The sequence below is a fragment of the Zingiber officinale genome, chromosome 4B, assembly GCF_018446385.1.
Source record: "Zingiber officinale cultivar Zhangliang chromosome 4B, Zo_v1.1, whole genome shotgun sequence".
Taxonomy (NCBI): Eukaryota; Viridiplantae; Streptophyta; class Magnoliopsida; order Zingiberales; family Zingiberaceae; genus Zingiber; species Zingiber officinale.
Window position 1 is genome coordinate 94,811,021 of NC_055993.1, and position 15,748 is coordinate 94,826,768.

General features: G+C 41.0%; 1 protein-coding gene across 1 annotated transcript; it reads right to left on the reverse strand.

Annotated features, from left to right (window-relative positions):
* Positions 1-11,854: 11,854 nt before the first annotated feature.
* Positions 11,855-12,814, reverse strand: LOC121975576 (ylmG homolog protein 1-2, chloroplastic-like). Its single transcript, XM_042527304.1, has one exon. It carries the CDS (start codon positions 12,737-12,739, stop codon positions 12,026-12,028), a length of 714 nt encoding a protein of 237 aa, XP_042383238.1. The 5' UTR covers positions 12,740-12,814; the 3' UTR covers positions 11,855-12,025.
* Positions 12,815-15,748: the final 2,934 nt, after the last annotated feature.

Below are 15,748 nucleotides of genomic sequence, written 5' to 3' on the forward strand. Positions count from 1 at the left end.
CCAAGGATCCACACACTCACGCACCCTCCACTATGAAAAATACTCTTTTATGGTAACTACCAAAGGCGGAGAAGCCCTACAAGTTCACACTACAAGAAGAAAGGGAAAGGGAACAAAATACAAGCAAAAGCTTACAAGTTTGCACAAGAGAAACCCTAACTCTAGCTTTCCTCTTCAGCTGTAGATCCGCCTCTTGACTTGGAAAAACCTCCAAGAACCTTCAAGAACTGGCGATCTGAATTTTTTGGAGAAGCTGTGGAGTTGCTGTGAAGATCGGGAGTGAACAGTGCAAGTTCTGCCGAAGGAATCGAATGCCTACAGCTAAATATGATGCCAATGGTCGGATCCCGATCGATTGGATTGCTCCCAATCGATCGGAGTGGCTTTGGATTGATCGACCGATCGATCCAGAGCACCTCTGTGCTCTCAGGAATTGCTTGGATTGATCGGTTGATCGATCCAAGGCTTATCGTGCGAAATCGCACTTCCCAATCGATCCACTGATCGATTGGGGGCTCTGGATTGATCGGCTGATCGATCCAGAGCTGTTCTGTTCGCGCAACACTTCTCCCCAATCGATCCACTGATCGATTGGGAGAAGGCTTATCGCGGGGACTCTCCCAATCGATCAGCCGATCGATTGGGCATGAGCCAATCGATCGGCTGATCGATCCAGCTCTTGTTTTTGCCCAAAAATAAGTCCAAAGTCCCCTAAACCAACATCCGGTCAATCATGACCTGTTGGTACATCATGCCTAGCATCCGGTCACCCTTGACCTGCTAGAACTCACTCACCAAGTATCTGGTCAATCCCTTTGACCTACTTGGACTTTCCTCCTCGTGCCAAGTATCCGGTCAATCCCTTTGACCTACTTGGACTTTCCAACACCAGATGTCCGATCAGCCTTGATCCATCTGGATTTCCTCGTGCCTGGCTTCACTCACCAAGACTTCCTTCTGCCTAACTTCACTCACTAGGTCTTCCACCTGGCTTCACTCACCAGGATTTCCTTCTGCCTAGCTTCACTCACTAGGTCTTTCAGCTGGCTTCACTCACCAGGATTTCCTTCTGCCTAGCTTCACTCACTAGGTCTTTCCATCTGCCTGGCTTCACTCACCAGGTCTTCCACCTATCTTCACTCACTAGGATTTCCCATTGCCTAACTTCCCAGTTAGGACTTTCACCTGGCTTCACTCACCAGGATTTCCCCGTCAAGTATCCAGTCAACCTTGACCTACTTGACTCTCCTTCACACATGAACAATTGCACCTGCAATCTTCATGTATTGTCTTCATGTATTGTCAAACATCGAAACTACAACATTAAGACTCGAGCTTAACTCAAATCAAGCTCAGTCAACACGGTCAATCTTGACCTGGGGAATATTGCACCAACAATATACTTTCTCATGTGACTATTAGTATAACTATTAGTCCTTGGACCTGAAGTCACCATAGTTCCCTACATAAGGAGTTGCATACTTTGGCTTCGTCAAACGTCACCCGTAACTGGGTGGACTATAAAAGCGATTACTGGGTATGTAACAAATTATGCGGAGGGATGTAGTGATGTAGATGGGATCTATCCCTCCTATATGATGGGAGCGACATCATAATTCTTAATAGAGTGAGACCACTAAGTGCATGGTCATGCCCAAGTGAGTCAATATGAGATATTGAGCTCATTTGATTAGAGTGAGTCTACTTGGAATTCAAGATATAGATTGATTAGAGGATGACACGGTCTATGCCTCAATTGATCTATCTAGATGTCAAGGATAGAAGGACATTGTCGTATATTGTGAGAATCACAATTAGTAGTCACAAGGTGATGTTGGATCTCAACATTCTTGTAACTTGGGTAGTAATGATGTGTTGCTAGATACCGCTCATTACTTATGTTTCTAAATGGGTTTAGGAACATTGTCAACGTTATAAGAACCTATAGGGTCACACACAAAGGGCAATTAGATGGAGATTAGGTTCATTTGATGAACCTAGAGGATTAGGTTCATGTGATGAACCAAATTGGATTAAGAGTAATCCAAATTAAACTAATTGAGTTGGACTCAATTTGATTCATGTGTCAAATTAGTCTAATTTAGACTTGGATTCAATGAGTCAATTTAATTCAATGAATATAGATTCATTAAATTAAATTGATTTGAATCAAATGGTTAGATTTGATCAACCATGGGAGAGAAGAGGTCAAGTTTGACTTGACTTGAGAGGGAAGATGAAAGGTCAAGTTTGACTTGACCAAATGCCACATCATTTGTGACATGGCATGGGGCCGGCCAATGATGGTGTTCCACATCATCATGGCTACATCAAGAGTGTGTCACCTCATGAGGAATACTAAGAGTCTGTTGGTTGCTACTCGGAAAGCCTATAGGTTCCACTGTACAAAAATTTTGTACAAAGGTCTGAACCTTTTCCTAGCTACCATGTGTTCTTTTAAATTAAATTTTGGATCGCCTGCGGAACTTAACACGTTTGATCCAAAACTTAATCTATTTGTTCTTTTAGGTTTTGACTTGGATCTCCTGCGGAACTTAACACGTTCGACCCAAGTCTCCTTAAGTTATTAATTCCATTAAATATTAATTTCCATAATTTGTTCCCAGTACTGACGTGGCGAGGCACATGGCCTTCTTGGATATGGGAGCAACCACCACCGACTAGACAAAACCTTTTATAGAAAGCTAATATTTAATTTCCTAAAATAACTTTAGGTTAACCAAAGAAAACAATCAAATCACAAGGAAAAGAAAAAAACAAAAGAACACAACATCGAAAAACATATTCGAAATTCTAGAACGTAAGCCTCTTGTATTTGGTATTATTTCCATAAATAACTAGCATGATGCGGAAAGAAAAATTACTAGTTATACCTTGTAGAAAAACCTCTTGATCTTCTACCGTATTCCTCTTCTAACCTCGGACGTTGTGTGGGTAACGATCTTCCGAGACGAGAAACCACCAATCACCTTCTTCTCCTCCTAGCTAGGTTCGGCCAACAAAGAGGAAGCTTCACCAAGGAAGAAAATCAAAACACTAACCAAGCTCCAAGAGATGCTAGCTTTCTCTCCTTCTTCTTCTTCTTCTCCGAGTAGTATCCGGCCACCACAAGAGCTCCAATGGAAGAAGGAGATTCGGCCACCACAAGAAGAAGAGATGGAGAGGATAGCCGGCCACACCAAGGAACAAAAGAGGGAGAGAAATAATAGATGTTGTATCTCTTGAAGGCACCCTCACCCCTTCTTTTATATTCCTTGGCCTAGGCAAATTAGGAAATTTAATTACAATAAAATTTCCTTAATTTTCCTTGACATGAATTAATTGAGAAAAATAAAATAAAATTCCCAATCAATCTTGTGATGGCCGGCCACAATCAAAAGAGCAAATTAGGAGAGTTTCAATCAACAAATTAAAACTTCCTAATTTGTTTCCAGAAATTTTAAAAAATAAAATTTCTCTTTAAAAATCTCTTCATGGTTAATAAAAGGAAATTTCTATAATTTTAATTTTATTAACATGTGAATAATTTTAAAGAGAAAATAAAATATCTCACCAATCTACAAATAAGGAAAGAGATCTAATCTCTTTCTTTAATCTTTTGTAGATCTTTTATAAGAGAGATATTTTAATTTAAATTCTATTTAATAAATTATTTCTTCCACATAATAAAAATTAAAATTAAAATTCCTTTTTAATTTAATTTGGCCGGCCCCCACTGGCTTGGGTTCAAGCTAGGGCCGGCCACCCAAATTCATACCTAGGCCGACCCTAGCTTGTTCCCAAGCTAGCTTGGCCGACCCCTATTGGGTGGGTATAGAAGGTGGGTATAGGTGGGTATAGAACTCTATAAATAAGAGGCTACGATAGGGACCAAGAGGAGGAATTGGTTTTGGTCTCCTGATAAAATTAAGCATCCCATGTTCGCCCCGAACACACAACTTAATTTTATCAATGATAATTCATTCCACTAGAGAACTATCATTGAACTACCGCACCAATCCCAAATTACATTTTTGGGCTCCTTCTTATTATGAGTGTGTTAGTCTCCCTGTGTTTAAGATATCGAATGTCCACTAATTAAGTGAGTTACTGACAACTCATTTAATTAATATCTTAGTCCAAGAGTAGTACCACTCAACCTTATTATCATGTCGGACTAAGTCCACCTGCAGGGTTTAACATGACAATCTTTATGAGCTCCTCTTGAGGACATTATCAACCTAGTATCTCTAGGACACAGTTTCCTTCTATAATCAACAACACACACTATAAGTGATATCATTTCCCAACTTATCGGGTTTATTGATTCATCGAACTAAATCTCACCCATTGATAAATTAAAGAAATAAATATCAAACATATGTGCTTGTTATTATATTAGGATTAAGAGCACACACTTCCATAATAACTGAGGTCTTTGTTCCTTTATAAAGTCAGTATAAAAGAAACGACCTCTAATGGTCCTACTCAATACACTCTGAGTGTACTAGTGTAATTATATAGTCAAGATAAACTAATACCTAATTACACTACGACCTTCTAATGGTTTGTTCCTTTCCATTTTAGTCGTGAGCTACTGTTTATAATTTATAAGGTACTGATAACATCATCTTCTGCATGTGACACCACATACTATGTTATCTAGAATATAAATTATATGAACAATTACAAACAAATGTAGACAATTTGACCAAATGTGATTCTTTATTCATAATGAATGTTTACAAAGCTTAGGCTTTCAGTATACACTCCAACAGAGTCATGACTCTTGGTATTACATAGAAGTATAATAACCTCTTAATGTGGTCGGCCACATTAGTGCAAGAGTTAGCAATTTTTGTGTGCTCATTCACTTCATCATCTTCCTCCTCTCTTCCTCTCTTCTCTCCCCCTCATCCTTGTCGTGACCTTTAAGGGTGCTAGCACACTCTTAGTTGTTCTCTCCATCTCTTGTTCGTGTGGATACTTCTAGAGGTGTGTCCACTTGAACACACTTGAGATCCGAAGAACCTTGGACGAGTGGGATTTGCGAAGGGCTTCGCTTCAAAGGTATACTCCTTAACATGTAGATCTAAAGTAGATCTAGAGTAGAAAAAACTAAGTACATGAAATTTTTATCTTCGCACGGATCCAGTGGCTAGGAACTTCGGGGTTTCCGCAACGAAAAAAGCGGTTTTTGCGGCTCGAAAGTTCTAACAGTCGCTCCCCCTTCATCGATGCTCTCGATGTTCATTTCGAACGAACTTGCTTCGTTTTCATCTTCTTGATGACTTGTCAATAACGCAAGTCCTGAGAAAGCCTCAATCTCTGATTTAGACGGCATTTCGTCCCACGTCGCCTTTAGGTTTTTGTGCTTATTCGTTTGGATGGGCTTCTTGTTCTTGCCCTTGTTCTTCAATTTAGGGCAGTTATCTTTAACATATCCTTCTTCATTGCAGTGGTAACATTTGATTTTCCTTTTTTTCTTCCCTACAGATGGTTAGTTTTTCTAGATTTAAATAATTTTTTAAATTATATTACCATCATTACCGTTTCGTCATCGTCCAAAGAAAATTCTGAATCTTGTTCATCCATCTTAGCCTTGAGGGCAATGTTGTGCTTCGGCTCCTTCGAATCTGCACATCTCGTTTCATAAACTTCAAAAGTTGAAAATATTTATTATAAGGTGACAACTTCTAAATCTTTAGAAATATAATAAGCATCTACTAATGATACCCACTCAGTAGATCTCGGAAATGCATTAAGCGCATACCTTAGTAAATCTCGGTTGCTTACCTTTTCTCCGAGATTCGTGAGTCCGGTGATTAGTTCCTTTATTCTCAAGTGAAGATGTGCAACGGTTTCTTATGTTTCTAGTTTTATGTTGCTTAACTAATTCCTTAGGAGATCCCGTCTTGCGAGCTTGGCTTTGGACGCCCCTTCGTGTAGCTCAAGGAACTTCTCCCAAAGTTTCTTTGCTGAGTCGTAGGTGCCAATCCGGTTGACTTCTTGTGGCGGTAGGATGCTCAGCATATGGAACTCTACTTTGTCGTTTGTCATGAAATTGGCATGCTCTTTCTTCGTCCACTGGTATTCTTCCTTGCATTCGGGTGCTACAAAATCAAATTTCATTATTAAAAGTAATTCAAAGTCGGTTTTAAAGAATACCTCCATTTTCTTTTTCCAGCTCGCGAACTCCCCCTCAAACTTTGGTGGGCAAATGCTCGGTCTGACCATCTCATGTGCTTCGTTCGACCGTTAGTCCTCCTGAAGCAACCTGGCTCTGATATCACTTGTTAGGACCCTTGGCGACCGGCTAGAGGGGGGTGAATAGCCCCTGCACAAAATAAACAAAACAAATACCTTTGTCGGACTTATAACTTAAAATAAAACACTTGCATAGATAAAATAAGAAATAAAGTGAAAAGATAGAGACACAGAGAATTTTACTTGGTTACAACTGGAGAGATTGTTAATCCAAGGAATAAAGTTGCGCTAATTTCTCCTTCAGGCGGAGAAGCCTCGTTACAGCAATGAAGCATAGAAAGACGAAGCTAAAACAGACAAAGAAGTGTACAAGTGTTGCTTGAATAATTCTTGTTGTTGTTAGCTTCTGGGAGCAGTGCTACTTATATAGCTCTGCACGAAGCACCTAGAAGTGTTCCAGGTGCCTGGCGTGGGATAGAACTCTATCCCCGAAGCAACGGTCAAAGGTCACGTCAAAAATGATAAAACTTGAGTTCCGGGCACCCCGAACTGCTCCGGGCGCCCCGAAGGGGAAAGTCAACATTTTGTTGACTTTCTCTCCGAGCCTCCAATTTCAGCTCCGCTTGCTTCGGTCCGGGTCTTTCGCTCCGACTCTGCTCACTTGGATGATTTCTGCCATCCGGAATAGGGCTCACCCGAACGCAACTTTCAATCTTCTCGAGCAAGCTTCCGCTCCGGCTTTTCGTCCCTCGGAAACGTCGTGCGCCTCCTTCTCGTCCACCCGCATACTCTTCCGCAGTACCTCGTCCCTCAGACGCACCGAGCCCATCGGCTCTCTCCCGTGTCGTCCTTCTCACTAGCTGCGTCTTTTGCTTAACATCCTGTGCTCCTAAGTTCCTGCACACTTACACATAGGGTTAAACATAACATGACCTAACCTAACTTGTTTGATCACATCAAAACAACCTTGGGACACCAACAGTACATACTAATTTAGCAAAGATCAAGTAACGACATATATGGTGTACATATTAGATTTTCATAATTTATCAGTGGTTGTGACACAATCCGACTGATATGGACCTAGGGTTTTTGTAATTTTGCATAATTTCAACCACTAGGAAGGGTTGAGCGAGGAAAATATATATATGGTGTAAAAGTAAAGTTTTAACCAAAGATCATGTTGGACCTGATATCATTCCATATCAGACCCACATTGAAGCGGAAACTTCTCGTAACGTTGGACCACCACTAAGAGACTTAAATAAGCAATGGATAACATAATTTAACTCCTTACAACAACAAAAACTAATAACACGTTAAATGGGTGTAATCAAACAAGTTTAGGTCCATAAGTAGATTTTGGTCAAAACACATTGATAGACCTAGAGTAATTGGATTTATGCAAACTCCCAATCACTATGAAGGGTTGAGCGAGGAGAAGGTAGATATAGTATCAAACCAAAATTTTGATCAAGGAAGAAAGTGGCTTGATATAATCGCATATCAAGCCCAACGTGTTGATACCTACCATATCAACCTAGCATACATGAGCAAGGTCTAACTAAAATATAGTATCACAGTGAAGCATCTTGCAAACCGATTAAGTATTGAAATACATCAAATTGCAGGTGTTGTTAAATATTTATTCTCCACACATCCAATGAAACCATAAACACGATTTTTATCCTCATCCTTTACTACCAAACTATATTTTTTTTTACATGACAACCCTATTTTACAATAGTAAATTTATATATACATCGAAATTTTTAACTGTATTCTTCTACTAATTTCATTCTTGTTAGAAGTTTGTCCTTTAACACTGATGTTCTTAACCATTATTGTCCTTTGAACTCTTCTTTTAAAATTCTTACGATAATATCCCTAAACCCTAAATAATCTTTTGCAATCCTACTAAACAGCACGAGAATGTATAACAATCAGAGGAGGTTCATAATCATTTCATATTTATAAAATTAGGTAGAGGGATGGAGGAAGAGACAGAGTGAGAGGGCGGACATCTGAATCATAAAATAATTTTTAATTAAAAATATGGCTTAGATGTTTAGGAAATAATGATTGAGAAGAGGAGGTTGGCAGGAATAGTAAAAGAAATATTTTATTTTATTTTTTATCTGAACTATTATATACCTTTTGATAAGTATCATATTCAATCTATGCCTTTTTGATAAATTTTCGTTTTGAATGCGTTCTTAATGACGTATACGCGTGGTTGCAGAGTTGGGAGTATTAGTGTTTTGCTATATTATATACAAATATACAATCTATTATCTATTATCTATTCAACTTAAACGGATTAAAACTAATGGAAGTTTTGATTGCATTCTTTGTAAAAGGATATAATGCATGAGTTCGGATGGTCTGATCCGTAATTTTGGTCTTTTTATGATCCCTTTTATAATTTATATGTTCATGGTCAATCCAATTAAAATTGAATCTTCATTAAATTTATCTTCTTATCTAGATTATAACTTAGATCGAGCTAAACTGCCAGAGGCCACTGACGGTTGGACGAAATATACGAAGCTAGCTAAGAGATGGTCTGTCCATCACCGACGACCTCCGATAGTCTGATTCAACATAAACTATAACTTAACTTAGAAGATAAATTTTAAAAAAAAAAAAAATCACTCGAACACTACAGTGGAGATGTGTTGAATCAAGAATAGATAGTAATCGTCTTTATTATGGTCGTTTCATTCTGTGCCCACTTATGAAAGGTCAAGTCGATATCATGGTTATTGCCATGGGAAGGGCTTTACTTGTAGAAATAGGAGCATGTATCACATGTGCAAAATCTGAAAAGGTGCCACATGAATTAATTTTGATCAGATTTTAATTACAATCTGACATGTAAATTATGAAAAGGTGCCACATGAATTAATTTTGAAATTCATTTTGATCAGATTCTAATTACAATCTGACATGTAAATTATGAAAACGACCCGGAGGAGATCAGAGATTTCGGACTATCTGATCTCATAATGCATTCATCATTTCTGAATCTACCGTTTCAAGTACAATAGAATGGAAATAAGATAAATCAAAACATTGCTTTGGAGGTCATGGATTCCATAGCTTGATGGCTCATCTGTTTGCCTTTTTTTTTTGGATGAATAATAGTAGTACCTTTGCATGAGAGTTTAAAGTAGTATTTGAATACGAAATGGATTTACCTGTAATAATATGTTCTTGTAGTTGATTTTGTTGTCTAAGGAGATGAACACTGAGAAAAGATCTGTGAAGTAACTTTCTCAAGATTTGATCTATCTAATGTGTCGTTTTGTATTTGCATTTTAATACAGCAGTCTTTGGATGAGAATAAACAGTTGATTCTAGCTATTTCAGAGAACCAAAATGCTGGGAAAGCTAAAGAATGGGCTGAGTAAGTCCAATTTTTCATAAATAACAGACAGCCGAGATCATTGTGAAATTTAAATGAAACGTTTATTGTAAAAAACTTGTGTTAAATGTAGAAGAAACAAAATTTTATGACACTAAATTATACACGTGATGTTGCTATATTTCTCATCTCAGAAACTTTTTTACATATACATGGAAACAGATGTTATGTTAGAAACTATATGAGAGGATTCTTTTTATTTCCGATCACAGGAACCAAGATATTTCTGATGAATCTCATGAACCTTGGCGGCATCGCAGATAGTCAACAAGTTCCAGCCGTGACTCAGCTATGCATGATCATTGTGATCAATTAATCGAGAATTCTCCTTCCCAACTTAGAAAGTGTTTTTGGTCGAGAGCAGAATCTAGGAAATCTGGTTAAGAATAAGACAGAGTCTTGTACCGTGCTTTTTATGTTGAAAATAAGTGTGCTTGTTTACTTGGTTTCTCAGTTCCTAAATAAATGATCATCTCAATGATAAATAAACTTCTAAATTCCATCAAGGTCCTAATGTCAAAACAAAGCAATTCCATTATTCAAACATACTAGTGACATAGCTTGCAGTTCCTTCGATGAGGGATAAAATCCACATATCCAATCCCAGATTCTTGGAGCAACTATGGTTTGATGATGGAGATAACGAGTAGGAGATAAAGGTATTATTATTCACGATAAATTTAGGTATTGCCTTGACTAATGAAAAAAAACAAGAGAAAGTAGGTTAAGATAGCATAGACTTATTCAAAGATGATTGGTAGAATTACAGACAGGCTAAATTAATTGAAGAGAAAAGAAGGAAAGTTTATTTAGCCAAACCGAGATAACTGGAAGATATGGATTGTTATTGTTTTAATTTTGTATCTTATCATAATATTTCAATCATCAACTAAGATAATTGGAAGATATAGAAAGTTTATTTAAAATACAACTGTAGCTAAAATTCAATCATCAACTAGAGGCCAATAGAGCTATAATGAAAGATCCAGTCATATCTTTGATTTATAAAAATAGAGAAATTAAAAGGAGGGAGATAAAAGAACAAAAGAAGAAAGGATAAAAAGGAAGAGAAGGAATAGGTTGCTCTCTTGTTTGAATGTGTTACAGTGAAAAAGTAAAGAACTTAAATTGCTAGATGGCTCGCATAAGATTAAGGATTAATGACACAAAGATGGATAACAAACCCCATATTACTATAAGGTGACGTCCTCAGAATTTGCATTTATATTATGTCACACTTATGAACAATGAGTATTTAAATAGTGCATTTATCACTAATCCCTTCTTTCCATCTAATTTTTGCAAGCATAGGCTTTGTTAGATTCGGGAGAAATGAAGTTTTAGTCCAACCATTGTTTCTTTCTTCTACAATCAAAACAAGATAATTAATTTCTCTGTTTTTTTTCTCCTGCCTTCTTTTAACACCATTACATCATGTTAATAATCACAGAGTTCATGTAGTGGCTATAAACTAGAGCCATTACATCATAGGGTTGAATCACCTCCTTGGAGGGAACTAATGTTATCTCTAATATTCTTCCTATGCAAGAGTAGGTTAGTTTGGTATTCATATTCTAAGAATGGAATTCTCAGAAACATTATCAATATTTCTACGATATTATTGCTAAAAACTTATTAGTCTAGTGTACAAATATTAATATTTTAAAATTTGATTTTGGTGTTTGATAGGATTGTAATTTTTATTTGATAAAAGCTCACAAAATCCTTTTATTCACAAGTAACAAATTTTAATCAGATTAGGAGAAAATGCAGTTAAGATGATGATGGCCCATTCAATAGATAATACTTAGATTCGTGATAATTTGGTACCATTATCTCATTGAACAACAAAGATCAACTCATGGACAACTAGGGATTATAATGACATAGGGAAATGCAGTTAAGATAATGATGCCCCATTCAATGGCTAAATACTTAGCTCCATGATAATTTGGTACTGTTATCTCATCGAACAATAGACAACCACTCTTGAACAATTAATTAGGTGTGGCATTTATTACAAATAATTCCATTTTAAACATGAGATTCTTGAGAATTACATTACCTCAGTGAGGTTTTTGTATGCCCACTAAAAATCACATCACTTGAGAAGTAAAATCCCAATGGAAGGAGGTATCAACAAACCAAACGTGCACAGATGAACATATATCAACTAGCATGGAATGAAAATTAAACCCCAAAAATTAAGCAATAACGGACTGATATGAAACAGCATTTTCGAATAGAATTATTTTAGGAATGTCATGACTAAACTTGCAATATCATTGTTTATGTGAAGAAATGCAACATTTTGACATGTAAAATTGAACACCTAAAGAAAATTGTAAGTTGAAAGATAAATATACGCACTTTTTCTTCTCTCCCAAATCTTCAATACTTCATCATTCGGCTGCTGTTGAGTATCGATCCAAGAGTTCCCAAGACAGCAAAAGCCAGAAGGGGGCTGACATCGAGGGTATCAAAAACTGGAGGGATGATGTTCCTGAAGAGATTGAGATAAGGATCGCAGAGATCCCTAATTGCAGAGAGGGGTTGTCGGTCCCAGGGAATGTTGGGGAACCAACTCAGCAGAACCCTAACCATCAACACCCCGCTGTAGATATCAAGCCACTTCGCCATCCCTGCTGCCACCACCGTGAGCGGGGTGTTGAGATAGCCCGATGGCCGGGCCACCCGGCGAGCGGCGAAGAAAAGGGGGCCCACAGCCCAGGTGAGATTCCCCTGGAGGGAGCGAAGCTGATCCATCTCCTCCGGACTAGCGGCGGCGGCACGCTCTGCTAAGCGATGGAAGAAGGAGAGGAGGCCCTTGGAAACGGAAACGGCGAAAGCGAAGAGGGAGGCGAGAGTCCTGGTGGAATCGAAGACAAGGGAAGAGGAAGGCGGTGGCGAGATGGCGGCGCGCGGGCGGAGAAAGCCCGGTGGTCGGCGCAGAGGTGAGAGGCCGAGGCGGAGGGATCCGGCGGCCGGAGAGCGGAGAGGGAGACAGGACAAGGAAGGAGATGGGGAGGACTTCTGGCAGAGGAAGAGGCGAGCACTAGGGCTTCCTGGAGCGGTGACGGCGACGGTGGAGAACACGGCGGCCATCGTCGAGGAACGTCGCGATGCTTCTCGAAATCGAGATGCAAAGGCGATCGATTAATGAAGACCACAAAGCAGTGCCGTAATCAAGAAAGAACGGCAAAGATTTAAGCCGATAAATCTGATGGGCCGGCCCAAGTTCTCTAAACCCGACTCGGTCCGAGTTTGCGAAGTCACATAATCTTCTTCAATCACGTGTAGGGGGGTAAATGAATTAAACAGTTAGTGAGCTATTCGAAATTCGATTTAATAAAAATCTCGTTCAACTTCGTTCATTTATCTTATCGAGCCGAGCTTGAACTTGATTTCGAGCTCAACAGTTTTATCGAGCTGAGCTCGAGCTCTAGGACATTCGGCTCGTGAGTTCACAAACATGTTCATTTATAGACTCGCAAGGTCAGGCTTAAAGGGCTCGAGCTCAACTTTTTTAAAGGGCTCGAGCTCAGCTCGTTTAAAGGGCTCGAGAACATGTTCGTTTATACGCTTGTGAACTCGGGCTCGAGGTCGATGATCCTGTCCGAATCGCTGAATCAGCGGACGCTGGGCACGTGGTGCTCTCCTAGTTGATGACGTGGCTCCCCCGCTGACCATGTGGAGCTCCAGCGAACCTGCAAAGAAGTCGGGCCGGGAAAGGGTTCACGGCGACGATCCTCCGACGCTCAAGTCAGGCAAACGAGCAGCAAACAAGTGGTTTCGAATATGAGAGTCACTCTACCTCCAGCGATGTAACGACCCGGCCCTCTTGGCCCATTTGGCGATCCATTTGGGGACCCTTGGGTCGTCGACCGTCGGCCCTTATGTCGTCGGCTCATTTGGCGACCTCTCATGTCGTCGACCGACGACCCTTGGCCGTGCCGTTACTCACTAGGACTTTCCACCCCTGGCAGTGGATTTTTGCCTCCCCCAGGATTCGAACTCTAAACCTCCAAGCTTAAGTATTAGAGTTTATGAATCCTGGTAACCAAGTGAGATGATGCCCTTTGGCCTCTTGGGCGGCCCTTGTGGCGGCCCAACTAGCGGACCTTATGTTGTCGGCCCATTTGGCGACCTCTAATGTCGTCGACCGACGACTCTTGGCCGTGTCGTTACTGGCGAAGTCTGTGAGCTCTTATATAGAGCTGGAGGAAGCTCATGCACACCAATCGAGGTGTACACGTGTACTGTGTCCATACTCGGGTATGGTTTGTCACGTGACCTTGCTTGACGTCATACTGCTACAGTTCGACCACCTTTCTGATGGGACATGAGGGCATTCTGTCCTAGGCCTTCGTACATAACATGTCCTTCGACCATACTTCCTGTCAGAGGATGTTCCCTTGCTTCACGTTTATGGTGAACGTCCCGCCGATCGGCAATCCCATTCTGCCCAGCCAGACTTAAAAGCTAGTCTGCTCGGGAGAATCTGGGTCGTGCGCTCGGCTACGCTTATTCAGTCTGATTGATTTATGCATTGGCCGAGCGAACCTCCATGTCGGCTCGGCGTCCTTGTTTATCATGAGTGTCGGAAACCCGACCCCTCGTCGGGTCTATGCTTCTGTTTATGCCCTTGGGCCGTTCCGCCCCTACTGCCCGGTCGGTCGCCATTCCCCAATCGGCCTCTGGCCATGGTCTTCACATGGTGTTGACTTCTCTATGAAAAAAAAAAGGGGGGGCCCACCTTATCACCGGATCACTTGCCTCCCCGTCAAGTCTAGTCGAAGGAGGCGCCTAAGTCCGACTGACTGGACTGCCGGTCTAATCGAATAATGATCGCTGATCCGGCCCGTGGAATGCTCTTCTGCTCGGCCATTCCTTTTTGTGCCGCCCGTTCGGCAATACCCTATGGGCAGGCGGTTAATGCTGCCTCTTTCGATATCCTAAAAAAAAATAATAATAATAATTTTAAACTGAGCACGCTTTCCTTAAATGCGCCCTGTGTCCGCCTGACACGTGGCGGATTAGCAATCGTCAGCGTACGGCGGTGGCGTTACCGTCGATGGGACAGCCGCCGCTTGAAATGGACGGCCTGATGGCCACCTTGTTCTTTGCGACCTAGATCCAACGGTGGAGGCCGTTCGGCCCCAACCCTATAAAGCCGGACCTTCTCCTCTTTGTCGTATTCTTCTTCCTTCGTTCTCCGGCTTTCCACTGTTCTCTTTGCTCCGGCGATCCTCATTCTCCGCCTGTTTGTTGCGCTCGCCATCTTCTTCCTTTCCTCGATCTTTCTCGTACCCGTAAGCCTTCCTTTTCATCTCCCCGCCTCCTGTATCGCTTTCTTTTTCATTCTGTCGGCATTTTCTTTTAGTTTTTCTATCAATATCTCTTCTGTTTCGAACATGGCGAGTACTTCTACGCCTACAGTCGGCGCTCCTAGTCTCTGGTATACGACTATGGAGAGCCGATTCGATGAAGAAGACGCACTGCGTCTCATTCGGGCGTATGAAATTCCGGCCGACCATGAGATAGTTGTAGCTACTCCTTCCGATCGGCCTAATGATCCGCCGCCCGGCACCATTTGCTTTTTCCGTGATCAATTTTTGGTCGGGTTGCGCTTTCCTCCACATTCGTTCATCCTCAAAATATGCAACCACTTTCACCTCCCGCTCGCCCAATTAGTCCCGAACTCCATTAAGTTGCTGAGCGGGGTGATAGTCCTTTTCAAATTGAACGATATCCCCTTGGACCCCCAAATCTTCCACTATTTCTTCTACCCAAAACAATCCGAGTGGGGGACCTTCATATTTCAATCTAGGTCGGGTTTCGTCCTATTTACCAACATGCCGAGCTCCAACAAGCATTGGAAGGATCATTTCTTTTTTATGCGTCTCCCCGAGCGGCCGGCCTTCCGAACGAAGTGGCAGACGGCGGTGCCGAATCAACCGGGTCTTGGCAAATTCAAGAGCCATCCGGCGTATCTTCATACGGCCAACCAGCTGGTCGGCCAACGCTACGATATCGACAAGTTGCTCCTTCCTGGAGTAATGTATATATTCGGCTTGTCTCCCATCCAAGCCGATCTGCCTTGTAGCATGAGTA